General features: G+C 42.7%; 1 protein-coding gene across 2 annotated transcripts; it reads left to right on the top strand.

Annotated features, from left to right (window-relative positions):
- Positions 1-1,163: 1,163 nt before the first annotated feature.
- MTHFD2L (methylenetetrahydrofolate dehydrogenase (NADP+ dependent) 2 like) lies at positions 1,164-26,398 on the top strand. 2 transcript variants are annotated; one of them, XM_036381955.2, is made up of 8 exons: positions 1,164-1,303; positions 3,607-3,791; positions 4,091-4,213; positions 8,557-8,709; positions 9,429-9,536; positions 13,219-13,311; positions 17,278-17,403; positions 24,778-26,398. In XM_036381955.2, the coding sequence occupies exons 1-8, from the start codon at positions 1,164-1,166 to the stop codon at positions 24,888-24,890; spliced, it is 1,041 nt and encodes a 346-aa protein (XP_036237848.1). In that variant the 3' UTR covers positions 24,891-26,398. The 2 variants fall into 2 exon arrangements, with proteins under 2 accessions (XP_036237848.1, XP_036237849.1); XM_036381956.2 differs by lacking the exon at positions 17,278-17,403.
- The last annotated feature ends 60 nt before the right edge of the window (positions 26,399-26,458 follow it).

Below are 26,458 nucleotides of genomic sequence, written 5' to 3'. Positions count from 1 at the left end.
TCGCCGTCCCCTCAGGCCTTTCCCGCCCTTTTTGCCCGCCGCGCGCTTCCCGCCTCAGCGTGAGGGGGACGAGGAGGGTGAGGAGGGTGAGGAGGAAGGAGCGAGGAGGAAACCTCCCCGGTGGGCGCCGCGTACCTGGCGGCGCTGCGAGGGGCGCTGCTGGCGCTGCAGCCGGCCCGGGGCGCCGGGAGGAAGGCGAAGAAAGGTTGGCCAGCCCCTCAGCGGCGCCCAGGCCGGGAGCAGCAGCGCGGAGCAGAGGGAGAAGAGCCCTGAGGTGGCCGCAGCCACGTCGGCCGGACCCCACAGGTGGAAGGGGCGTCGCTTGGGGACAAGGGGAAGGGCCGGGATAAGCAGCAGAACCGACCGAGTGAGCGGTGGACGGGAGATGCTGAGGGACGGGCGGTGCTGAGGGACGGGCGGACAATGGCATGTTTTATCCAGGGTATAATTTGATAAGAATAATATTTTAGAAAGGGCAAGCCATTAAAACCCAGCATGCACATTGTCTGTGGAAGCACCTGAGCCACATTGCTTTTGGAAGCATTTAACTCGTCAGAATCCTTGTCAGGACCATAGCAGAACATGAAGCCTCACTAAGTTGACACATCTTTCCAAAGCTTTTCCCAGCTTTATACAGGAATTTTCCCACTGTCAGTAGGCTGGTGAGAGTACTGTTATTTTGGCATGCTTTTTAAATGCTATTTCAGATAGATCTTGTTTTGTTTACTCCTTCCGCTCTGCACAGCCGATTTTTTACTATAAAATCTGCCATTGAACATGACAGAAGTCACCAATATGCAAGCTGCAAGCGATTCCCTGAGTTTTCCCCTCAGAAAACACGGGGTGCGGCGAATAACTATGAGGAGCAGCAGCGATGCTTGTCCGTGGAGCTCCGTGTCTACCCACCCCAAATTGCGACGGGAACAGCAGCTCACGGGAGCCAAAGGCTGCAGCCAAGCCCACGTTTGGGGCATCTTTTGCGTGGCTCCTGCTGTACCCCGAGGGTCCAAAGCCCTGTCACGCAGATTCCTCAGCATCTGCCCTCCCTCACCTCCAGCCGTCCCCGCGCTCCGCCCGCTCTGGCCGCGATCCCGGTGCCGGCGGTGGCCCCGCCTGCCGTCGCTTGGTTGCTGCGCCGCTTCCGTCGGTGGGGACCGACCGAAATGGCGGCGGCCTCCACAGCCTTGTCCCTCTCCTCCGCCTCCTCCTCCTCTGCCGCGCTGCTGCGCCGGGGCTGGGTGCCCCTGAGGCGGTGGCGAACCCTCGCTCGCAGCGCCAGCAGCTTCCCCCGCAGCGCCGCTAGGTACCTTGGGCTGATCGGATCTTTTTCCTCGTCATTCTCCTCCCTCCTTCTCATTCTCCTCATCCTCGTACCCCTCATGGCGCGGCGTGTCCAAAGGGCGGGAAACGCCTGAGGGATCAGCGGGCTCGGGCCCGCCGCGATCGCCCTTCGGGACGGATGCCCTCCGATCCCCGCTGAGTTCCGCGTTCTTCCCGGGGAAACGGGGAAGAAGCAGCGGGAGGGGGGGGGGCGAGCGGGCCGTGGCCCTGGCCTTGGTGATCCATTGGGGATTTAAGCGGTGCCCTTGAAATTGAAGAAACCCCTCGCAATGTGACCTTCCTGCCCCCTACCTGAGGGGAGTCTGCGAGTTTGCTTGTTCCTGATACCTTAAAGAGCCTGTCAGGGGATTTATACAGAATTACCGTGTATATTCATCAATTGGTGGCAAACGGGGCATGCTTTGGTGCACTGGGGATCAGTGTCCTGACAATAATCACCCCCTGCATTTAATTTATTGTGCTGTCTGCAAATGGATTCTGGTGTTGGTTTTGCAGCACTGCAGCTCTGAGCTCTTGCCTGGGTGTGCATGGGAGGGTCTGTTTGAGCTCCTGCTTATGAACCTTTTCATTTACATGTAATTGTGTTAAGACCTGCCTGAAAGCTGACTAAAAAGGTTCAGCACATCACAAGTGCTAATGCTGAGAGCACTGTCTTTGTGATATCAAGAATGAAAAGATCAGTGAGCTGAACAGCCATTGAAATAAGCATCTGACCCCTTGGATGTTCTGTGTATTGAGTATTGATTCTGTCAGTTTTGGGAGAAACAGCTGTATTTCTGGGCCAGAGCGTATCCTACTTCTGTGCTACGTTGCTAGTAACTGTTTTTTCCAGTTCTGCAAAACGTAGATGTCCCTGCACTAATAATTTTCCAGAGGTTTTTATGGGGTGTGGGACATGTCCTGTTGTGATGCTGGATGTGATCTCGGGCTTTTAGAGTACAAATTGATCTAAAATAGATCTTAGTTTGTGTCATGGCCTGCAAGTCACCGGGTTCATAAACAAGAAGAATTTTCTGTGGTAAATCCATGATGGGTTCAGAGTAAGAGCATCCCTGGGTGGGTGGGATAACAGTGGGACAGGATGGTGCAGTGACACATATTAAGTCTGTCATTTAACTTGGTCATGAAATCTGTCACAAATCTATCATTAAACCTGTCATTGACCAACACCTGGTCAATGTTTTAATGTGTGTAAAATTTACAATAATAATTATTCATGACTTAGTTTCAATGTCTTGAATAGCCTGCTGCAGTGTAAGCTTTCTGTACAGGCAGTGATTTATTTGTTCATGCAGTTCTTTTGTGATATATCCATCAAAGGACTTATCTAGGTTCTAAACCTAAGAAGTATCAACATATTTCAGTATTTGCTATTTTTATATTTTACAGATGTGAGAAGTGCTATGTGCTGACTCCCTTCCCATCAGCTATGAAATATGAGAACTATATCTTTGAGGCTTGGACAAAAAATAGTGTAAATAATGCTTCGTCAAATCAATTTTTAGGGAAATTTGAGGAGGGAAATGGGTAACCTTCCTTAAACCAGTAAAACTTAAGGGAGTAAGACCATCCTCATATTTTATTCCAAAATGCAGGAGTTCATGTACATTTACGTGGCTGGCTGTGTGTGTTGGGAAATGAGTTGTGGCTGGTGAGCTTCTCTTCCAAGTGCACTGATGGCACATCCACACTCTTCAGGTAAGAGAGTGGATGTGGGCACACAGGTTGTGGAATTGGGAGTGGGGCTGTGGCCGAGCATCATCCCCAATGGGCTCCAGCTCTGAGCAGCAGGTGAGCATTGTTGAGGGTAATGAGCCATGGAGTGCCCAGGGGCACTGACCAAGCACCACAGGGAGCAGAGGGCACACAGGTGCAGTGCATGAACCATGAGGGTATAAAAGGTTGAACAAGAAAGAACAGAGGCTTGTAGCCTTCTGGATTGTGTGCTGTTACTCTGTGTGGGTAAGGGCATGGAGTGATCTGGAGAGGTACGGGGTCACTCTGTATGGGTGAATGCTGAAAGCCATCTGCAATTGTATGGTGGTACTTTGTGTATTGTGGCCATCTCAACTGTGACAAGTGGGAAAGCACTCCTTTTCCTGTGTGGGTTTGTAGTGTTTTAGTGTTTTTGAAGTAATATTTGAAGTGCTGCTACATGAATCAAAACATTTGGGAGTGTTGAAAATGGTAGAGTACACACTTGAAGGTGCTTTCTTCCTGGTGCAATTTTAGCCCTAAATACCACGTACCTTTTTGTCTTTATAGTGATGAAGCAGCTGTTATCTCAGGGACGAAGCTTGCACACCAGGTTTTGAAAGAAGTTCGAAGGGATGTGGAATCGTGGATATCTGCTGGGAACCAGAGGCCTCACCTCACTGTCATATTGGTAGGAGACAATCCAGCCAGTCACATCTATGTCAGGAACAAGATAAAGGCAGCTGCAGCTGTGGGTATGTCATATGAGTGTTCCTTTAGTAAACTTTAAAGAGAAAAAAATAAAGCATGAGGAATCCCCTTAGTGTCTTAATTTAATTTTGTACCAATTTCTTCCACATGTTCTCTGATGGACCTAAGGAATTGCATGGATGTATGGAGAAAGTAGTTTTAATGTGATTTGAATGGGTGCTGTAAGTTTCATTTTGTGTTTGGAAACAGTTCTTAAGAACCAGACTGATTTTTGAACTAAATAACTAAGCTGATAGCTCTGTATTCTTATTCTGACATGTCCTCTGCCTTTTGTTTTTATCAGGCATTTCTAGTGAGATCATACTGAGGCCTAAAGACATTTCACAGGAAGAGCTCTTGGATATGACAGCAAAACTCAACAAGGATTCCAGAGTTAGTGGTTTATTAGTTCAGCTACCTCTCCCAGGTGTGTGACATCTTTGTCCCACTCCTCGTATTACACAGTCCATATAAGAGGAAAGAGTTGAATAGTTTTGGGTTGCAAGTGTACCTTAGGGCCATAAGAAACTCTTGAAAGAGGACCTGCATGAGGAAGGGTTAGGCGAGGTGGTTTTTGTTGAATATGCGGTTCATTTTGAAGAAAAAAATTTCATTTGTAAGACTTGCCTTTTTTAATGATCTGTCACAGTGGTGTTTCAAGGCATTTCACGTAATTTATCCAGTTTAACCTTTTTTTTTTTTGAGATTGTTGCACTGGTTTGCCTTGAATTTTATGCTTTCATCCTCTATATCATGCAATATTATGGTATGTAGCAAGTGATGCTATAGCCTTTTCATAGTGATTCCAGGTTTTGCCTTAAACATTCAACATTTATTTTCATTGTTGGCCCTGGTGTTCCAGGTGAGCATTGTGCGAAGGTCCTAAAAGCCTTGACTAAATTTTTGGGGTTTTTATTTACCTTCTCTTAATTTATAATAAAATATCACTGGGGAGTAGCTGGCCAAGTGGTATTTTTGCAGGGATAAAACTTGCAGAGAAATAAAGAACTAAACTGAAAATGTTTTTTATCTATAAAACAGCCAAAATGAGTATTATGAAGGAAGAAATGCTTTGGTTGTATTTGTAATAAACAGGAGTGCTCATGGTGAGGAGGGTTTGCACTTGGTGGTACATGAAAGCTCCCCAAAATGCGCCATGTAGTGAAATAAATTCGCCACAAGGTGGGAGTATAATACAAGTCAGGAGCCACGTCCTGGCCTTCGAGGTAGGAGCTGATGGAATGTGGACAGTTTCCTTTGGAGGAGCATCTCTGCCAGTGCCAGAGATTCGCAGCAGCAGGTGATGTAATTAACAAAGTTTAATTGCAGCCATGAGAACTGCAGAAGATGAAGCACCAGCAGCTTGGGGATGGCAATCATCCTGTCTGAAGTCTGTAGCAAAGGAAGCAGGCTTGTACACTGGACTCCCAGTGTTCCCTAAAAATGGGAGGTGTCATGTGTCTTGCTGGTGAGGGTACTCAGGGGAGTGGTTAGGTACCACTCATAGAAGTGCATTTATGAGGAGAATATCAGGTTGCTAAAGTCTGCTTTCATCAGTGCACAGTTCAGAACTTCTTTTAGTCTCAAAATGTAGTGAATTTAAACCTGGTCAACGTGAGGAAAGGAAAAAAAGCATGATGATAATTCTAGCTGTGTCAATTGAACTGTCTGATGCTTCTCTTCTGTGCTGAAATGCTCAAGTCCTTATAAGGATTAGTCCTAAAATTGTTTGGCGATTCCTCCCAAGAAGTGACACAATAACTACATGAAGACTAATTAGCCTCCCTCCAACCTATCAGACAAGCATAGCTGTTGCTTGTGGTAGGAAAAGCTTTAGAACAAGTTAATCCATAGCAGAACTCTATCAGTATTGCAGTGTCTGTATAGTAAAATGTGCAATTTTTCATGAACTGGAAATATTCAGTAAGCTCTTTCTGTGAGTTATATTGTTATTCCATAACAATATAACTCAGTTAAGTGTTTGGTTTTTTTTTCCTCTAAGGAACTTAATAAACTAAAGGGTTAAAAGTTAATTTAGCTCGTTTTCCAAATTTTATTTGCCTTGTAATGTTGTAATGAAGGGGACAAAGCTCAGAAGTTGCGAAAACTCTGTCAGTGGAGGCTGCTTATTCCAGAACTGAGGTTGTGGTGTGGGGTTTGGGGCTTTTTTGCAGTAAACTACATAAGGTGTGGCTTTTGATCAATTTTGGGTTAAAAAGGGAATCAGAAATAGCTTTGTTCTGTTGCACTATTGTAAGCTGGGGCAACTTAACTTTGAGGATTGTAATCTTTGCCTCAGGAGAAATTCTTTTCTGTGCACCTTTTGAGTGCATTTCTTGTGATAGTTTTCTAGAAGTTTTCCTTTTTATTGGTTTGAGTTGCCTGGGGGAGGGCCACAAAATATTAATATATTTGCAACAGAAGATGAAAATCCATGCAGTAGTTTTTTTCAAATGCCTTTTGTGCTATGTTATTATTTTTAATACTCTTCCCTTTTGAAAACCAGTCTTTATTTTCCATGTCCTAGCACCAGAGACAGTTGTTGTGTAAATAGGAGTTTCTCTGTGGGCAAATGCTTGGCTAGTGATGCCCAGTGTAGTCCTGCAAGTTCAGCCAAAAAGGAGAGGAGAAGTGTAGGGAGTAACTTGGCCAGGGGAGTGGCTTGTAATGACAGCAAGGAAATTTGTATGGGTATCAGCTCATGTTTTATGAGACTGACAGTAAGATAATTAAGAAATTATTTTGTTCCTCTGGAAATTAAGAAGGCATGTGGGAGCTTCTCTGGCTCACAGCTCACTTGTCCCCAGCTGTGCAGCAGCATTTCCTCCCAGTACTGTAAACCTTGTTCTGGAATTCTGCAAATCAATTTTGAATGTTGAAAATATCCATGTAAAGCATGATTTTTTTTTCCTTTAACATAATTGTGTCCATTATCTGTGTGGTTTTGGGAAGCTAAAGACACACAGTGTGGAGGAGGTGTTTTTCAGAGCAGTGTTCTGCTCATCCTAGGCACAAGGAAAAGCATGGCTGCCAAGTTTGTGTTGGAAGAACAACTGACTTGCCTAAGGGTAACAAGTTCTCTTTTGCAAAAGCCATTTAATAGGTTACTCCAAATTTCTTCCTTGGTTTTGTTTTCTTTAATTCCCAAGTTGACATAAAAACAGGGTTATGGTTGCTTTCAGTCTCTGTGAGGCAAGTTTCAGTTCTGAGACTCTTTCATCAATGTACTTAATATCTTAATTTCCAAAGTCTTTTCTCATTAGGATTCAAAAGCAAACTTGCTCTCTTCATCAAGTGGAGAATTAAACTGTAAATCTTAGCAGCCTGGTTTAACTCTTGGGGTTTTCTAATTGGAAGTCTTTTAACAGGAGATTAGCATGGTTTAAGTTCTACAGCATGCTTATCTTTTAATTATCTAGCTCCTTTTAATGGAAAACCACACAAACCTACTGAATTAAAACATCCTGTTTATGTCTCTAAAATATTTTACTGGCAACATCTGAATTTCCTTGTTGATGCTTATTTTCCTTTATTTGGTTTTTTTAAACCTCCTGTAGTGCTCTCTGACTTGGACACTGGGACATTTTGCCACACAGTTGCAGGATTCTGTTCAGGTTGTGAGTCACATAGGGGATACAAAAAGCAATTGCTTTGAGATGGAAATGATAAACCCCCAGCCTACTTGTCAGGTTTAGGGGAAAGTACTTTGGTTCACTCTTACTGGTGCTGGGGAGGAACAACCAAATTCCCAGGAGGCTCAGTAACAAATGGGTCATTAACTCATAGAGGGTCAGTGGCTCTTGCCCCATTTACCTGCTCTGGGGGTCAGCTTGCCTTTCTCCCAGACCAAACCTTTCAACAGGACTGGGTTACTGCAGGCTGTGGGTCAGTCAGTGCCATTTTGGGGCTCTCAGCAGGCTATGGGTCAGTCATTAAGCAGTTTGTTTTTTGGGTTGGTATGGGATGTTTTGTGGAGCTGTTCCTCTGTGGTGTTATGTATTCCAGGTTTATGCTTGGGTTTGTAACTCTGCAGGGAGAGGTCTGGCAAACATGTTTTTTTCGTAATTGGTACTAATGTTTATGCTGCGTAAGCTTTAAGGAGTTAGAGAGCTGTCCTGTATCATCAGTGCATATGAAAAATATTTAGTATGAGTACATATGAATACAAAATTTGCGCAGGCAATGCCATTTAAGCCATATTCAGTGTTTTGAGATCAACAATAGTGTACTTCATTAAAAAAACAAGAAGACACCAAACTGTTTGCTATGTTTTGGTCCTACTGATGAACAGTTGACTAAAAAAAGGTGTTGTTGGAAAAGGAAAGCTAGACCTTCAAAGTTACTTCAGCTTGAGATTTCCATTAATTTGTTTAAAAATTAGCTCATGTGTCCTCTGTGGGCTTAGAAACCAGAAAAATGCATATAACTGTTCTCCTGTGGTTTGTTGGGCTTTTTGAGTCATTTAATGTTTAAGAATTCTATGTTGCAGAAATGACTTCCTTAAATATTTCTTCTAATAGTTACTGTCCTCATTCTCAGCTGCATACTGGGCTCTCATATTTTGACAGAGTCTGTTGTATCAACACTGTGACAAATGGCTTAACCTAATCTTCAGTAAACTGTTTGTTTGAAAATGTAAAACTGCCTTTAGGGGCAGTGTAGCTGGCTCAATCAAGAGCAGTAATTGATTACCCTGGCCAGGTCTGGGCTGTGTGATGATGCATTGATGGCACCTGAAGGAGCTGTAGCTGAGGGCTGTGTGTCTCCTAGATCACATAGATGAACGGACAGTCTGCAATGCCATCACCCCTGAGAAGGATGTGGATGGGTTCCATATCATGAACATTGGGCGGCTGTGTCTGGATCAGCCTTCCATAATCCCTGCCACCGCTGCTGCTGTCTGGGAGGTCATAAAACGGACAGGTAAGCAACTCTCCTCTCCTGGAACTCTTCTTATCCTGGGAGGTGAACAAGGGATCAACTCAGGTATGAGCTAAAAGGTCAAGGTTCTCTAAATGCGTTGGGCTGATTGAAGAACAAACATTTAGAGTATTAATCTGAATAAGGAGCTGCCAAGTAGATGGCCACTTGTGCCATTAGCACAGCTATTATTTAAGTGTGGACAGTAGTATTTGGTGGAACACTTCAGTAACTTTCTGGGTTTCGTAATTTTGCAGGAAATTTTCTGTGCTGTTGTTGTTCTATTTGTCAAATAAAAGATGGGATGCATAAGTTCTTGTAGAGAAGGGGGGAAAAAACAAGAACAAAAAATGGGAGCACTTAATTCAGTACTGGAAGGGGAAAAAATGCATAAGTTTTCAATAGTTGTAATTTTTTATTTACAATGTACATGTTCTTACTGGTAGACATAAGTACATCCTGTTGTGGCTGGAGCGAGGAAATTAAGTCCTTGCTAAGGGTGATTCAGGTACCCTGAATGAGCTGTCAGTTTTCTTTCTCTGAGGTGTAAGCTGAAAGTTGTTTTGTGGATTCATCGCTCAAATTCAACCTTGTGGATTTTCAAGTCATGTTGATGTCAGCAGTCCGCAACCATAAATAATTCTGTCATGGGGATTGAGAAGAAGGGTTTAGATATATCAAAATACTGGAATATAATTTTTTACTTTTTTTTTTCCTGCAAGGAATACAAACATTTGGGAAAAATGTTCTTGTAGCTGGAAGATCCAAAAATGTTGGAATGCCTATTTCAATGCTTTTACATACTGATGGAGAGCATGAAAGGCCTGGAGGTAAGTCCAGGAATGTTATCCCAATGTTTCCATTTGTGAAGTCCTGAAAATAAAGCTGGCTGGAGGACTCAGATTTAAGAGCAAGCTTTCCACACTTGTGAATACTTTCAACCAGACCAAGAAAATAAATTTGCTAACACATTTCCTGCCTTATTCTCAGGAGAGCAGTTTCTGGACTTGGCTTTTTGTGGTGTTAAGTCATCACTTCTTCCTCCATTTGAAACAGCTGCTATTTCAACTGATCCTTGAGGGTAGCCTTGAAGAGCTGCAGAGGCTCCCGTAATGTTTTTACAGTGTAGCTGTTTATATGCCTTACCCTCATGCTTGTTCAATATTGATTTCGTTGGTCATACACCAATGAGCGCACATGTACACATAAGTATACATGTACACACACAGATTTAAGTATGAATAAACAAAAAGGTGTGGCATGACCCTTGAGTTGTGCTCTGTCAGTGAGGTGTTGCTTGTAAAAGTACCTGAATGACCCACCAAGGAACTCTACAGTGTGAGTACCATGATTACTTGTTGGCCTGGGGGCTGTTTCTGCAGTGCAGTTTATATGCCTGTGGAAATTGAGTTCTGTGGTGCAAATATTTTTAAGGAATCCTAATTACAGAAGTCTATATGTGCTGCTATAATAGTGCTGTAGAAATTAAAGCAAATATAGCTTAGATAGAATGCTGCCCTTTTGCCACTTCATTTTGATGTTAGAAACTGCCGTGGTGGTATCCACAAATGAGGTAAACATGGATATTTAATTCCAGGCCTGTTTAATTGGAGCAGAGTGAAATCTGTTATTAATATAATAAAATGCTAAAAGCTTTATACTAATCATAGAGTTGGTTTTTCCATTCAGCCTCTGTGGGAAAGTTGCTATTTGGAACTTCTCTCAGTGCCTGGACTGTAATTACCATTGCTGCATAGTTCTGGTCTCATCCTCATTCCCACGGAAATTAGTAGCATTTTTGCCATTTGCTGCAAATATTGGGTGACATTTGTTATTGGCAGTGTAGCTGATGTTTGAAGTAGGCTTGGTAGAACACAAGGTCGTGTTACAGACTACTTACACATTTCCCACCTGGAAATTAGGGGACCTGGTGACCTGTGATGCTTTCAGCAGCTTGTTGCAAAACCCTCAGCAGCTGCATGGGCAGCTTCTAGCTGTAACTAAATACTGTTTGCAGCTTCCAGCTTTTGAGTGGATTGGATCCACGGCTCAGTTTTGTTGTCCTGTATCCTGGGTTTCTAGTTCCTGTTTGACTGTCTGGTAGTGCAGCTTGTTTTGGGGGGTCAGTCTGTGAGATTTTTGTGGTTCTTCATGGTCTTCTGCCAAAGTTGTGGCTCCCGACATGTCAGAAGACTTTGGTTGAAACCCTGCTCGCTGGCATTGCCAGTGGTCCTAGGTACGTCACATATTTGGTGCAGGGACAGAAGAAGCTTCATAGTCCCTTGCTGACACTGGAGCCTGGATACAGAAAGAGTTAACTCACAGAAGTTCTTTGCCTAATCTGAAGAAATGGATTTATTTCTCAGGTAGTTTCATTGTTTTCCAGTCTGCTGAGTGCTGGCACACAGTATAAAATAGCTGGCAATGAGAAAACAAAGGAACGTGTACTCCTCTGATAATGAGCTGGCATTAAATGTCTGTGCTTTGTACATGATGATAAATAATTCTGTATTTGGGGTGATCTGGTGGAGTTTTCCTCCCTGACTCACAGATGGGGCTCTTCTTGAAGATCTGCTTCATCTTCTGCATTTGAGTTTAATTTCTGCTTTGGGCAGCAAGAGGTTGGGCTGGATTGCATGTGGAAAGGAAGGGAGGCCAGGCCGTGGTTTCAGGTTTTTTTCTTTTTTGAAACTAAGGAGGATAGGGACCAGAGAAGACCTACAGTGAGATGCTGAAAAAACTTTCTCAGGTTATCAGTCAGGAAAGAGGTTTTTGCATCAACTGGGCTGGTTTGATTAATTTTTTTTAAATTGAGAAATGATGCAAGGGGTGGGTATACCTGGTACTACTTTTTTTTTGTTGTTGTACATTTTCGTTCGTTTTCTTTCTAGATTATGAACAAAAATTTCAAGTTGGGGACTGTCATGATTTGTGATGTTTCATATGTAGATGCACTCATGTCCTGCAGGTGGCAATATCTGATCAGATGGAAAAGCTATGTGAACTCCTTCCAAAATAAATATTGTTCTGTGTAGGCAGGTCAAGAGACTATCTCTGTTTTGTAAGCTAGGGAATTGGCTTGGGAGTATGATGTGGAATCTTAATTGTTAAATATATTCCTCTTCTTTCAGCAGAAGTAGCAGTGTAAAAATAGTTGTTTATTTTCTGTTTGGGCATGATCACAAATAAATGGAAAACCTCCCCTTTCTGAGGTGTCTGTAAGCTTCTGGACTGCTATTCTCAAGGTAGGGGCTTTTTTTTTTTGGCTTTTTTTTTCGGCTTTTTTTTTCTCCTTTCATTTTTGGTAGTGAAGGCAGTTACTTGGTTTCAGGAGCTGACTACAGACACATTCCTCACTAAAATCTTACAGGCAAATTAGCACCAATTTTATTCCTTAGAGATAACCTTGTAACTTTGGCTTTTATCCATTGGTTTTTCTCAACCTTTATGATGAGTCATGATTGTGATTTTGGGTGAGACATACTTCTTTTGCTTAAAGCAGGTATTGGAAGAATACAGGCTATTTTTTTAGCCTGTACTTTTCTGTTTTTGTACTTTTCTGCAAACGTTTTGATCTGCTTGTCTTTGGGGAGATGATGTGCACTGTAAAGCCTGAAGAAGAGGGGTAAAAAATGAGGGGAGAGAGCAGTGAAGCCTGGGTGCAGAAAGGTTGAAGATGAGATGCCTGAGAGAGTTAATGAGAGGCACATATTAGACCAGTCAGATGCATTCCAAAGGGAGCAGATGTGATGGTCATGTCTGAGAAGGCAAAAGGTTTTAGTTTAATTGCAAATAACACGGCCTAGGTGTCTGTGATGAGTAGAAGGCAGAGATGGGGGTATGTAACACCTGAACACTGTGCAGTAAAAATAATTACAGAGCAGGTTGGAAGCAGTCTTCTTGGAGAGCTGTTCTCTTTGCTGCTTGCTTGGGCAGCCTTGAAGGGAATACCACATCTGCTGTTGGATGCAGTAGGAGGCTTTGGACCCTCTCCCCGTGACTGCTCATGTTGTGGTCTCTCCTCAATATCTCCATCAAACATCACAAGGGTTTTTCATGTCTTACCAGGAGAGTTTATTCTGCAGGAGCAGAAAGATGTGTGCTTCTTGTGCTTCTACTGGTGGTCTTGTATTGAAGCTTTGGTGTGGGGCAAACAGCTGAATCTTGTGGCACCCTCTACGCACTGGGCTTGGTAAAACACACAGGGTTCTGTGCTGGGTTTGCTTTGTGGGGTTCCACTGACTGTAACAAAGCCATGGAAGGGAGTTGAGTCCACAGTATGTAAATGAATTCATCCTGCAAGAATTTTTAAGAACAAATGTTTTTTCATATGTGCGAGCAGCAAGTCGTGTGAGTGTTCTGCCTATGCTGATTTAAAAGTCACATCCCAAGACAAATCTGATCATCTGTTCTGTTGTTAATGTACCAAAGTAATTTGCACCTGAGGGTAAATGCTGTGCTTTTTATAGTATTTTACATCTGACAATTCATTGTTTTTCTCTTCTGTTTCAGGTGATGCTACAGTGACCATTACTCACAGATACACCCCAAAAGAGCAGCTCAAGATCCATACACAGCTTGCTGACATAGTAATAGTTGCTGCAGGTAATACTCGTTGGTGTTGATGCTCCAATTGCAGTATTTCAAACCTTCTGAAAAGAGGACTTTGCAGTCTGTGTCTGTGGCACTGGCTGTTTCATGTTCCACTGAATAATCAGTGCTTGCTGAGGGTGTTGCAGTAGGTAGGATTTATCACTGTAGGAAGGGCAAGTGATTTGGCTCTTTGTTCTTGCCCTTCACATTTGCAGACTCATAAACTCTTTCTTGTCACATGTGACACCTTTCCCTTAGGGAGACTTCGGGGTGAACTCAAGATTGGGAAGCAGTCAGTGCATAGTTTATACAGGTGTAATTATGTAAATTAAAATATTCCCTGTGCCATGGAAAAATCATGAGTCATTTAAATTTTGACAGGAGGGTTTCTTTAAATCAGCTGGAGCCTGCATTCATAAACCCACGGTATCATTCCATTGCTGTTAGAATTAAGGCCAACCTTGCCAAATTAACTGGAGGTTTGGGTAACCTATGTTAGTAATGGCTGGGGTTTTTTCTCTTTTACAATTATAATGTCAAGAGAAAGACAATGGTAATTGCCTAGAGGAAGGGGACTGAAAGAGCAGTGTCTGTACCCTTAAAGCAATGTAAACTGAAATACTTGGAGTTTAGCTGATCTTTCCCAAAGAAACAAGTGGAACTCTGCTTCTAAGCAGCTTTTTTATTTGTTTACAGATATTTGAAGTAGAATTACAAAATAATTTTAAAAAATCAAATGACCCAACTTAGTATGATCTTGGTAAAATTCTGGGTCCCTTTGCAGCTCAGGGGTATCATCCTTCTCTTGTACTGTTTTGTTGGACTACAAGAGGATTGTCTTTCCTCTTTTCTGCTCCCTTTCCCCCTCTTTCTCATCCTGAAGACCCAAGACTTCCTTATGTATTTTCTAGATGAAGACAGGTACCTGTCTAAAACTTGTCACTTTGTGTTGAAGTGAGATGCCCTTGCCTTCAGGGTTTAACTTCACTGGCAGGCCAAGATCAAGAAACAACTTATTTATCCCACATCTAATTGTTAACTGTGGGCCTGACCAGAATTCACCACTGTGAATAAAAGACAGCAATGGTGTGCTAACTGGAAATAAACCAGTGACTTTTAATCCAAATTCACTGCTTCCAGTTTAGTCATTGCTTCTGATTTCTGTGCTGAACATGGTTTGTCATTGTTTATGCTTGGAGTTAAATGGTCCAGTAGCCATTCAGCCATGTTTACCTTTCACATTATTTTCCTTCTATAATTTGTAACAGGAGCATGATACAACACTCATTACACAACTTGAGATATACTTGGAATGATGAAAAATCTTGGGGCTAGGTTGTGCAAACAGCAGTCAGCCCTGCCCTGGTGTATGCTCTGGGGAAAGTTGTGTTTTAGAAAGGTGGAATCACTCCAAGCTTCCTTTTGTTACATGAGAACTGTGCACGTTTTACCTCTGGGATCACGCACTCCCTGGAAAGGGGTGATCTGTTCAGTGAGTGTTACCTTTCTTGCGACTTATACCTTACCAGGTTGGAACAGCTGCTTTTACAGGCCACTGCAGAAGATGTGCAGAAGAAGAGAGCTTTTTTGTGTGTGTCTGCATTGGAAGACCAAGGTTCCTTTTCCTGCGTGGTACTTTTACAAGAGCTATCTGCATCCTGGCTCCTGATTGGTGACTTGTTGCAGTGAGTCCCTTCTGATCAGGTGCTCCACCTCTGAGTGCTTTCCTGTTCACTTGCATTCATGGTTTTGGTGGTACTTCAAATCAGGTGCTTCTTTTCTCTTACTCCTGAATGTAAGAAGATCTGGCTCTGTGTGCTCTCATTTGCCCCCAGGTTCGGGGCACCAGTTTTCCTGATTATTTGTATTGTAACTATCCATGCAGTTGATTCCTTCTTATTCCTACCCAACTCCTTGCATCTTAAATTCCAACAGGCTGCTCTTGTCCAGCCTACCCCTCCCTAAAATTTCTTTCAATACCACACAGCTTTTGGATTTCTAAGGCATTGTCCCCTATTAAGCACACCTGACACTTTGTATCTCTCTGCAGGGGTTACCCCTCTTGGCCTGCACTCCCTGTCTGTACAGACATCCCATGGAGTCTGTTCTTTTTGCTATCAGCCCAGCCCCGTCGCATCAGTGTAAGTGCAGCTTTACCCAGCAGTGCTCCTAGAGCCTCCTCAGGACAGGCAAGGCTGTGATAGAAGCAGCAGGACTCTTGAGCCAGTCAGCTTGCTGCTCCTGCTCTCTGGGCTTTCCAGTCTGCTGAGAGAAACAGGGCTCATCTGCCTGCCACATTTGGAGGGAGGGATAAACAGGAAAAGTAGTGACTGTGTCAAATTCTGGATGAACTTATGCTTGGACTGCTTGTGCTGTCCCTCAGGACATGATCTGTGGTCTTCTTGTGTCGGAAGTGCTGGTCGATCAGACCTTTTATTCTGGTTATCTTCCTTGGAAATTCTTGGTTCTTGCACCTAAACTCAGATTAGGTAGGGCCTTGTTTTTCCTTTGTTTAAAATGTGATTCATCATTTTCTGCAAAAATTGCCAATGAAAGATTTTTCCATATTCTTCAGTCAATGCATTTTAGGAAAACGTATCCTAATGTTTATCCCTTCCTACTTGGTATGTAAAGTAGGCTTAAGTAGCTAGATATGCTCATTTGGTTTGGGGGTTAGTTCATTTGTTGCTATTAAGTATTTGGCTTATTATCAAACGATTTTACAAAGTGTGTAACTGTGCAGCTTCCATTAATATACTTCCAGCCCTATCACACACAGATCATTTACCCCTATAAGGCTGAAGCATTATCCAGTTACCAGCCAGGTTGCGATGGATTACATCAGAGGGGGATGAAGGAGATGCAGTCAGATGTTATCAAACAGGGTAGGAAAAAGTTTGAGATCTTGGCTTGCTCAACATGAGAAGCAGAGTTTCAAGCAAGTATCTTATGGGGGAGTGAGAAATGGAGAGCAAGGAGTGTTCTGGTACTGTCTGTATCCAAATAACTGTGTCAGTGCTTCAGCACTGCACATGGAGCCAGAGCCTTGTACACCAGCACTTCCCTCCAAAAAACTGCAGTTTCAACCTGTATGGATTTGGTTTCTTTTCCTTTTTGCCTTCTCCCCATCTGAGAGAAAGCTGCTTTGATGGGGGAGAGGGGAGTTCAGACTCCCTTTTTGGAGGTAGTCTAACATTGCTCTCAGAACAAAAAGCTGATGGAATTGCTCGAGAAGCAAGGTGAGTTGGAATTTCCAAACTAAATAGTACCACTACTGAAAGTTGGAGGTTGCACGGTAGGGAAGAAATCCTGACAGGAGTCATAAAGCCATGGATACATTTTATTAGCTGACTTTGAAGTGACCTTTTAGGTTTTCTGGGTCCCAACTGAAGCACATATTCGTGATGAGTATCAAAAGCTTCACATTTAAATGTGCTGGAGAAATATGGTGCATATGAAAAAAGATGAGGTGGTTTGTTGTGGCTCTTTCAGCTGGAATTTTTTAATAGCAAAATACTCCTACTCCAGGACCCCACACAGAGATGAAGAAGGCCATAATGTGTGCAGTGCCCAGGGTGGGCTTCCCAGGTCAAGTGCAGAAGTCTCCTGAATTGCTGTAAAGAGCAAGAAATGGTCTGTTGTCCCTGTGGAAGATCAGTGTTGTCTGCTGGGATTACTGTAACAGTTCAAATTGCCTACTGGTTGAGTGTGTTTCTTGACCCAAAACCAATCCCATGGCACAACTTTTGGTGGGATGTTTTTTGTGGGTTTTCTTTCTCTTTTCTCTAGTAGTAGTTACAAACAGTATGCAATTGAGGAATAGCTGTGTTCAGTGTGGAGTGTATCAAGAAATATTCCATGTTGTAGATTTCTATTTTGTGCATGCATAGCTGTGCATGCACACCCTTTGATATCATTCAAAAGTGATAACTTCAGATTGCCTGGCCAGGGTAGTGAAATATGTGTTTATGATTCCAGGTATCCCAAAGTTGATTACAGCTGATATGGTCAAAGAAGGTGCAGCTGTGATTGATGTAGGCATCAACCATATCCATGATCCTCTTACAGGAAAAACCAAATTAGTTGGGGATGTGGACTTTGAAGGTTAGTGAAACACTCTTTATACAAATCCATTGGATAAATATATTGAAGTTCATAGCATTCACTCATGGTAAGTTTTTGGACTAGGTAGCGTCTCAAATGAGACTGTTTTCAGTTTTTTATGTGTTTACTTAAATAAGAACACAAATCTATCTGCTATTAAATTGTTTGTTAGTTAGGAGACAAAGTGTCATTTTTAATTACAGGTACCAGCAACCCCTAAGAGACACAGATGAGCTCTTTGTCAGTGGTCTAGAAGGTGCTTGTGTCCAGTTCCTTTAATCTTTTGAGTTTGTGGAATGTTTGAAAAGTAATCAATGAAAACAATTTCTGCTCTTTCTCAAGCATAGGGTCTCCTGCTGTTCATAGCAACTATTATTAAACCACAGCTTCTCAAAGCCTCCTTTTGTTCTCCTCCTCTACACTTGTCTGTGAAAATGATAACTTGGCTTTAGAAATATGCTTTATGCTAAAGTTTAATGTGGGCTCATCTAAAGTGCTTAATATCTTGGTCCAGGCAAGCCTAACAGATAAAAATTGTTGTTATATATTGATCTTTTTATGTTTAACTTGTTGCAGAGCAAGCTCACAATGTAACTTGATTAAATATCTCTGCTCTGGAGGAGCTCCAGACTGGAATAGCAGGATTGTTGCACTTATTGGCAGGGTTGAGTGTGGGAAGCTTAGACAGCATTTACCCACATTATTAATGGTTCTCAACAGTTCCTTGTTTTGATAAGTATGAAAATCACCCACAGGTTTTTTTTCCACAGTTATTAACATCTTGGCTGGCATAATGTTTCAAAGCTTAATTATATTCAGAATGGTTTTAGCCAGCTGTGTGTATTTCTAATTACATCACTCCCTTAGTTCCCTGCTGGTTTTATTCATCATGCATGTTACCTGTCTGTTGAAGTCTGTGAAATTACCTGCATGAATATAGCTGAGCGACTGTCTTGGAATGTGTTTGGAAATGTGTAAGTGGATGTGTGCAACAGAGCTCCAGGAAAAGAAATCTTTTGGAGGACAGCTTGAAAAAAATTTTTTCCCCCCTTATCCTGCCTGGATTTCTGGTATCACAAAGAAAAGGTTCCATTTTCTGTTTTCAGAGCTGAACTAAAGTACAGAGAATTTCCAGGTGTTTAGTTAGCTTTAGCAGGTAGGGGAGGACAAAAGCTGTAACTTTGGCAACGTTTCATGTTAACCTGCATCCTTCTTGTTTATTTCTCTTCAAACACGGGACCTTGTGCCTGCAATAAAGGTGTAGATTCAGTGGCAAGGCCATGATTCAGAGTTTCAGCAATGCCCTGTATCTGTCTCGTCATGTCTGCTGTGGGTTGTTCTCGAGATTTCACCTGGGGGGAGGGAAGATCCAAAAAAGAGGGAGGAACTTTAGCTTGGATTATGCCACTGCAGTTACAAGTAGCATTTCTCTGTGCATTGCCAAAGGGAAGCTGTTGTTGGTTCATTGGTATCGGTGAAAGTTTCACTGAATCTTTAACAACAACAAAAAATATCCCAGTGTATACAGTTCTGAAGATGAGCAAGTAAACCACCCTTGGCAAGTACTTGATCTGGCAGTTAGGAAATGGAACAAGCCAGCAAGTTTGTGTAGCAAATAATTTTATCCTTTTCCCCCATTTAATCACTTGGCTGAATCTCTATTTAAGCCTGAGTGAAAATGGGTTTTGCAGGTTGAGGCCAGGCACATAAATGGCTGGCTTGACATGTGGCACCTGTGTAACATCACATAGCCCACCAGTATCTATTGTCTCTTCATCCGCTTCTTTAGGGGAAAAATCCGGCAGTGGAAAGAGAGAAAGGTTTAAGTGGGCAATCAGAGTTCAAATTTCATTTACAAAAAATAGATGGAAATGTCTTCCTTCACCAGGTCATCTGGCTGAAATGTTCCTGTAGTGGAAATTAATTTTATTAGGTGGGTGGAAGGTGTTTTGATTCAGTTGCTTATCTTGCCAGTACTTGGATCCCATCTTCTAATCTCTGCAAGGTAGGTGAGAGAGTTGAAGTTATTTATATCTCTTTAACAACAAAAGGGATGAATTTAGTTTCTTTTTTATGTCTTTCATTGTTAAATTCAGTGTACACATTTGTGAAATTAATGGAATGTCTTTAGTGAACAGTATTTGTGATTTCCCATTTCCCCACATGTCTTCTTTATTTTGACACTCCAAACTCTGTGCACATCAAAAACCAGTAGTTGTTTGGTCCAGAATAGTTTACTGTGCAGTTCCCAGGTATCTAAAAGAGCAAGAAAGGAGAACACTGTGCATGTGGAGGTCAGCTGCAAAGCACTGAGATCCAGCCTGATACTGCAGGGATAAATGGTGCTGCATGTGCTACTCTCCATGTAAAACCACCACAGCACATGGAGAATCCCTGCTTATGTTAAGAATTCTATCCTCCGGGTAGTGGCTGTCCTGCCTTCTGGAGGCATCAGGAGGAAGAGTGAAGTTCCACGAACGAGGAGAAGCAGTGGCATCCCTGTGTGATCCCCAGCACCATTTTAGCTGCTTTTGGGGCAGCAAGTTTCAGTGACAGAAAGGGAGATCTGTTTCTCTGAGCAGCCTGGTGGATGTGTGGGTGCACTTGGCCCTGTTTTATATACTTTTGTTGCCACAACTATAATGCCAAGGGAGGAGGAGGGCTACAAGGACCAGGAACATGAAATAAAGCAACAACTTACCCAGAAGATTTAGCTGAAACAGCTCTTTTGATTGGAGCACCGTTTCCAGGAGTAACTAGTAGAGCAGGCTAGTAACACGCCGCAGTAGTGGTTCACCTTTGCAGGTGGAACTGGAAATACCAATGAAACCAAAGTTGCTTGTATTTCTTTACAATTCCTTCCAGATTTTTGGCAAACAGCAGTGCTGATTGTTCGGTCTTGATTAGATGCCTATGTAGAAAAGGTATCCTTTGTGTGAGATTTTTGTTAGGTGGTATAGTTGTGATGTGAGTGGAGGGCTTTACACATGAGAACTGTTCTTTCTGACTGGACAGTGTGAAAGAGATTGTGGAGAATTGGTGCCACCATGAGCAGGGAGGGATTGCCAGCACTCAAGAGCAGAAGAGAGAGCTCCAACAAGTGATTGATGTGGTCTGAGGTGATGGGTGTATATTATGCATTTTCTCTGAATGGGATTACCCACCACAGTCTTCAAATCCAATTAATTAGTGGAAGTGGTGGTCCTTCAGGTGTGTCTTGGCAGCAGTGTGCAGGAAGCCTGGCCTCTGTGACAGCCACTGCATCTGATGGTGTTTGCTGCCTCTCCGCGTTCATTGCGGTACCTGCCTGGCTATAGGCTGCTTCTCACTCCTTGAATCTTTTCCAAACTAGCTCCCTGTGCAGCTTTCCCAAACAGTCATCATGGAAACAGAATGTGCATGTTCCAGGTGCCTTTGCTATAACTTTAGTTAGTTCCTTTTGCAGTTGATTTCAAAGGTCTGGCATTTACTTGCCATGGAGAAGAGCCCAGTCTGTGTGATCAGGTCACCACATTGCTGCCCTGCAGACCTTAGGGGAACCATTACCTGTTGTGCTCCATGATTGCAAGGAATGAATCAGAAGGTTGGTGTTAGGCTGTGATAGAAGCCAGAAGGCTGCTGGCTAATGGGGGTCAGTGAGCTGCTGCATGTCCTGTTAAGTTTCTCCTGCACAGAAGAGGGTCTTGTTCAGCGGTGTCACTGATACACACTGTTGGAATTACAGCACTGCACCAGAATTCCTTAGTTTTCCTTTATATTGCAGTTAAAATAGCTACAATTAGAGAAACAAGGATGAGAAAAAGAAGGTACTCTGAGAAATGGGGTAGATGCTTGCTGGTTGGTATCCCACAGTGTGTAGTGGGAAGAATCCCAGAACGTGTGGAGCAGAACAGAGGATATCTAGTGTGGCTGCTGAGCACATGATTTCACACTTGGGCAGTGCTGCAGGGATCTGGTGTAGCTTTACGGGGACTCGTAAAGCTGTGTGGAAACAGTGCTTAGGCAGGAATTACTCTGCATCACTTAATGCAGATGCACAGGATCCAGAACTGCCTTCAGGTTGAGACTTGCCATTGGTTTGTGTGATTAACCCTATTAGGTGTCTGATGTCCTCAGCTTTAAAGGAACCTAGGAATGAAGGGCTGTCTCCAAAGCAGTGGATCCTGTTTTTCAAGGAAACAATCTACATTTCATTTCTTCTGAAGAATCAAAGGAAGATTTTGAGGTTCTACAGAAGCTGCAAAATAGCAGCTCCTCCCCCATAGGTGTCTGATTTGCATTTTCCAGATTGTCAGGGGAAGGCCTGGGAGACCAGGGCCCATCTGGAGAAAGCAGGAGAAAAGCTGTGGACTTTTTTACATCGAAGTAACTGAAAGTTACCTCATTCTTGAGAAGCAGAAGCAGGACCTGATGGAACTGACAGCACACAAGCTCACCTGCCTAGATGAGATCAGTCACACATTTACGTGGTGTCTGAGAACTGTGCTTGGGCCTATTTCACTTGACCAGGAAAAGTCTATTGACGTTTTTGAGGCCAAGCTATCTTCCCCCTTTGGTCGCTGGCATTCATCTTGGAAAATTGCACTCACCATATCTGTATTTACTCTTACCAATGGAAACTTACCAGATGGCAATTTCCCCAGCACAGACACCTGTTGTGTGTTCAAAAATCTGGATCAGCTCTTGTGCATAAGCTATCTGGGTGGTTTTATGCTAACTGACAAGAAATTTGGCTTCTGCCACACCTCTCCACAGGGATTTCCATAATGGTATAATATGGGCAGAGGAATTCCCCAACAACTTGGGAAAACAGTGCACTGTGTGTTTCCTGCTGGGTAGGGTTACTAACACCACAGGCAATGCATGCTGTACCTGACAGTGACCTGACAGGCATTGAAGGCCTTTCTTGAGGAAAGACAAGGTCTGGTTGTGGGTTGTCCTCTTTGTAGGTAAGGTGGGAGTAGTTTGAATAACACCACAAAAAGAGGTAGGTAACATTGCAATGAAGACCATCATATTTCGGTTTAAAGTGCCTACAGTACTTTCTGTGTGAATGGCTGTGTTTTCTTCGGATGTGGGTACATTTCAATAATTGACATTAATCTGAGAATTCATAGTAACTGTATTAACTCTAAGCATCATTCTGAAATGGTAGGTACTTCAAAATAGTATGACTGTTAAAAAGGTTAACTGTTTGTGTTTGAGAATATTGAGAAGTAACTGTCATATGACATCTTAATTAAATTTGTTAAATTTTACATCTGAACAAAAACCACACTGTAGCCTGATTTCCTTTCCATATATTTTAAGAGTATATCTGATGGTGCCAGTCAACAGGGTAATTAAAACCCTCCTGGTTGTATTTACCAGCTCTCCTCAATGAGGGTTGAACTTCTGTTCTTTAGTTCAGTGAGATATTTGCTGTTAACTTCTCAAATGCTCTTATGAGTTCCCTGCCATGGGGGAGGTTCAGACAGCATTTTACTAATTTCATTTACGTCTGGCTCCTCAAATCTAGTGAATATAATTTCCCAAAACCCCCAGTGTCCAGTTTTTCAAATTCTTTTGTAATATTTCTTTTCTTGAGACCTTATTCTTGACAGTTAAGCACCACATAGATTCCAGAGATTCAAGATAAATACACTAAAAGCAGTAGCAAGTGATCTTGTTTGTTTCAAAGCCAGGTGCCTAGTTTTCAGTCTCTTAATCTCTTCTGATAGGCAGGCAGAGTCTGCTCTGTAGGGACGTCAGTGAAATTGAATGTGTTTCTGTCAGTTATGCTTGCTTAGGTGTCTCCTGTGTGTGAGTCTTTGAAAAAGCAAAGCTTCTGTAAGTGGGGAATGATTTACCAAGAACTTATTACTAAGCAAGCCAAAAAAAGCCCCAAACTAACAAACAAAAAACCTCTCATGGTGGTGCCCTAAAAAAACCCTGACTCTCAGTATTAACAAGGTGAGTTCCTACAAATTTGAGCAGAATTCCTTTGCCAACAGCCTGTAATTCTGATCCATGGCATTTTGCACAGTAGATAAGAAGATCAAGCCAGGATTTATTGCTGTGTTGTATGAATTCCTCATACAAACAGGTTAACTTAAATGCACTCAAAGTGTACACTGAATTTGAATAGTCTAACATGGCTAATGGTTGGAGCTACTTCAGTAAGATTTTCCTTTGTGATACTTTGCAGAGAACCTGCCCCTTTGCATCCTGGTTTAACCTAGGCACCCTAGTAAAACTGATCTTAAAAAATAAGTCTTTGCTGGAGGAACTGGGTGTTTATGGCTGAAATTGCAGTGGAAATTCTGCTGCTAGAATTGTTTGGTTTTTTTTTTCTTGAAGAAAACTCTTGTCCTTGTCTATAGTGTGAATCAGAAAAACAAATCAAACAGAAAATTGTACTCTCTCCCTCTCCAGTTTTAAGTTTCTTTCTGTGATCTCAGGGTGTCTTTATAGCTTGTGGTATAGGAGAACAGATTATGGGACAGAGGGAGTGGGGCTCTGGCTGAGCCTCATCCCTAATGGGGCACAGCTGTGTAAAACAGGTGAACATTGTTAAAGGAAAATGAGCAGGAAATGCTGAGATGCATTGACCAATCACAAAGGAGTAAAAGGCCACACAGGTGTTGTGCATGTGAGAAGCAGGGTAGAAAAGGTTGTACTAGGGAGTTTAAAAATGCTGATGCTTGAAACCATTCGTGGTGTTGGTTGTGTGTCCTCTGTCACGTGGGGGACAGAGGCTGACTAGGTGACTTGGCTGCTGCTGGTCTGCTGTGGATGGCAGTAGTTCCAGCAACCTCCTGCTCTGTGTGCTGCTCCTCAGGAACATAGAGCTGGGGGGATCACCTCCTTACCTACAGAATGGCATCCCCAGCTTCCATAGCTCTGGATATTGGAGGTGCAGTGTCCCAGCTGACAGATGGGGGTGATGCACATCCACATTCATGCTGCTCTCCTGGGCTCATCCTGACCTCCTGTCACACAGATGTTCCTGGGACAGCTGGTCAGCTGTGTCACAGGGGCAGAAATTGCCCCTTACCAAAAGAATTCCTTGGGATTAACCTTCCATCTGTCTGAGCACAGGCTGTGTGAGTGCTTGCACTGCCATGGGGAGAGGGCAAGGTGCTGCAGGTAGATCAGCTGGAACAGGTTATGCAGCCCTGACCCAGAACTAGCCCTGGGTGATACATTCACATTAGGAGAAGAACCTCGCAGCCCCAGTGCTGGCCATGTTCCATCCCTGCCCTGGCTGCAGTCAGGCTTCTGCCCTGGCTGATCCCTTCCCTGCAGTACCTGCCAGTCACAGCCCTTCCTGCATATGTGGGAAAAAAGGTTTGGAAATGCTCTTAGTCAATGCCTTTTTCTCTTTTCTCTTAGAAGTGAAGAAGAAGGCTGCCTTTATCACTCCGGTGCCAGGAGGGGTAGGACCTATGACTGTTGCAATGCTTCTGAAGAACACACTGCTGGTCGCTAAAAAGCTCATTTATTAGAGCAAATGGGTTACCTTGGAAGAAGAATCCGGATTGTTCTATTTATTGATACACAAACCACTTATTTTTTACTATAAATATATTTATTTCTACCTTGTATTTATTTTTTCATGTCAGATATGTTAAATCTGATGGTTTATAAAATGTTCAGATACTTTGTCTTTCCTCCTACTGACTTATTGTGAGCAAAATTGACTTGGAGAATGCAGCCTACACAGGTATGTTGGCGGTAGTGGCCAATTATGTCTTTGAGAATGAAGAATGAAGCATAAATTACAACTTCACCTATGTATTGGGGCAGTTATTAAGGACTTGTAAACACTTGGGACCTGTTCAAACAATATAAAAACTAAGACATGCTAAATATCTTTCAAATCCGTGGTTTGGGTTCTGAGGTCACTAAGCACTCTGGATGTAGTTCAGGGTCTTTAAATACTTTTTTTGAACAAGTAGAGCCAGCAGTGGCCAGGCAGTAATGTTGACATGAATGCAAATGTTCAGTAAATGTTTTAAAAGAGTCAAGCTTGAAATTCTGACTTGAAACATCTGCAAGAGGTAAGCATGAATAAGTAGCTAGAATTGAGGCTGGAGTTATTTTTTTTCCATGTCTGGGAAAATTGCTTTGGTGCTTAATACTGCAATCTCATAAAAACCCCTCAAACCTGACCAGTTGATTGGGCTGAATTTGATTGAAATTGAATGGTATTGGAATTGATTGGAATTGAATGGACCATAGTTAAAACTACTCTACATGTACAACATATATAGTGCAGCTGGAGATCAAGAGGAGGAGAAAACCAAAGCTTTATCCTTCATGAAATATTTGTGTTAGAACTTTAAGCCATTTAATTATTCTCTTATTTTTCAAAACTGTGTAAAGAGGGCTTTTTTTAATCCATGTTGTAAGCCTTGCCTTCAATGGCCACAGTATTTTGCTGCTTAGAGAAGAGCACATGGGATGAGATCAGTGTGCCTCTATTCCCAAAGCTGTTTCTTGGATGGGTCTAGAACAGTTACTGCTGAGATGCCAGATCAGCTGAGTGTGTGCACAGTGACATTCCCACTGAAGGCACTGGGTAGACAGTTAGGATGTCTACATCTTTATATTGGCACCAGGATTACTGATTTATTTTCATCAGGAGCCATAGGTGTTTGCTATTGGGCTATAGTTAACTTGGAAGGGGAAGGAAAAAGACTGTGGTTTAGTTCCCTTGCTGTTAAAGGGGAAAATGCCTTTACTGTGATAAGTCAAGGTGGACCATCCTTTCCATGCTGACTGTTCTTGTGATGGATTTTGAGTTTGCTCTAGCACGGTGTTTGCAGAAGTTTGACAGGATTATTGCTAAGTATACAGTGCCAATGGTGCAGATGCTTGTCTTTTTAAATGTAGGTGGTAATATAAATTTATGTGGTAATCTAAGTGGTAGGAGGATGAAGGCACCTATGGAGACTGTACTTGGACTCATCAACCCATGACTGAAAGATGGAATAAAACTTATTTGCTGTTACCTTGGTCTTGCTAGAGGGTGTTGATGTGGTTTGGGGCGTGGTTGTGTTCTTCCTTTGTT

Source organism: Molothrus ater, chromosome 4 (genome assembly GCF_012460135.2).
Source record: "Molothrus ater isolate BHLD 08-10-18 breed brown headed cowbird chromosome 4, BPBGC_Mater_1.1, whole genome shotgun sequence".
Lineage (NCBI taxonomy): Eukaryota > Metazoa > Chordata > Aves > Passeriformes > Icteridae > Molothrus > Molothrus ater.
Note: the sequence above shows the minus strand (reverse complement) of the source record. Positions and strands in the feature narration are given on the sequence as shown.

Bases quoted from the DNA above. Each gene is read 5' to 3' on its own strand.
- MTHFD2L (XM_036381955.2), top strand. From the start codon at position 1,164: ATGGCGGCGGCCTCCACAGCCTTGTCCCTCTCCTCCGCCTCCTCCTCC. The intron at 4,214-8,556 runs GTGTGTGACATC...TGTGTCTCCTAG, and splicing joins AGTTCAGCTACCTCTCCCAG to ATCACATAGATGAACGGACA. The intron at 9,537-13,218 runs GTAAGTCCAGGA...CTTCTGTTTCAG, and splicing joins AGAGCATGAAAGGCCTGGAG to GTGATGCTACAGTGACCATT.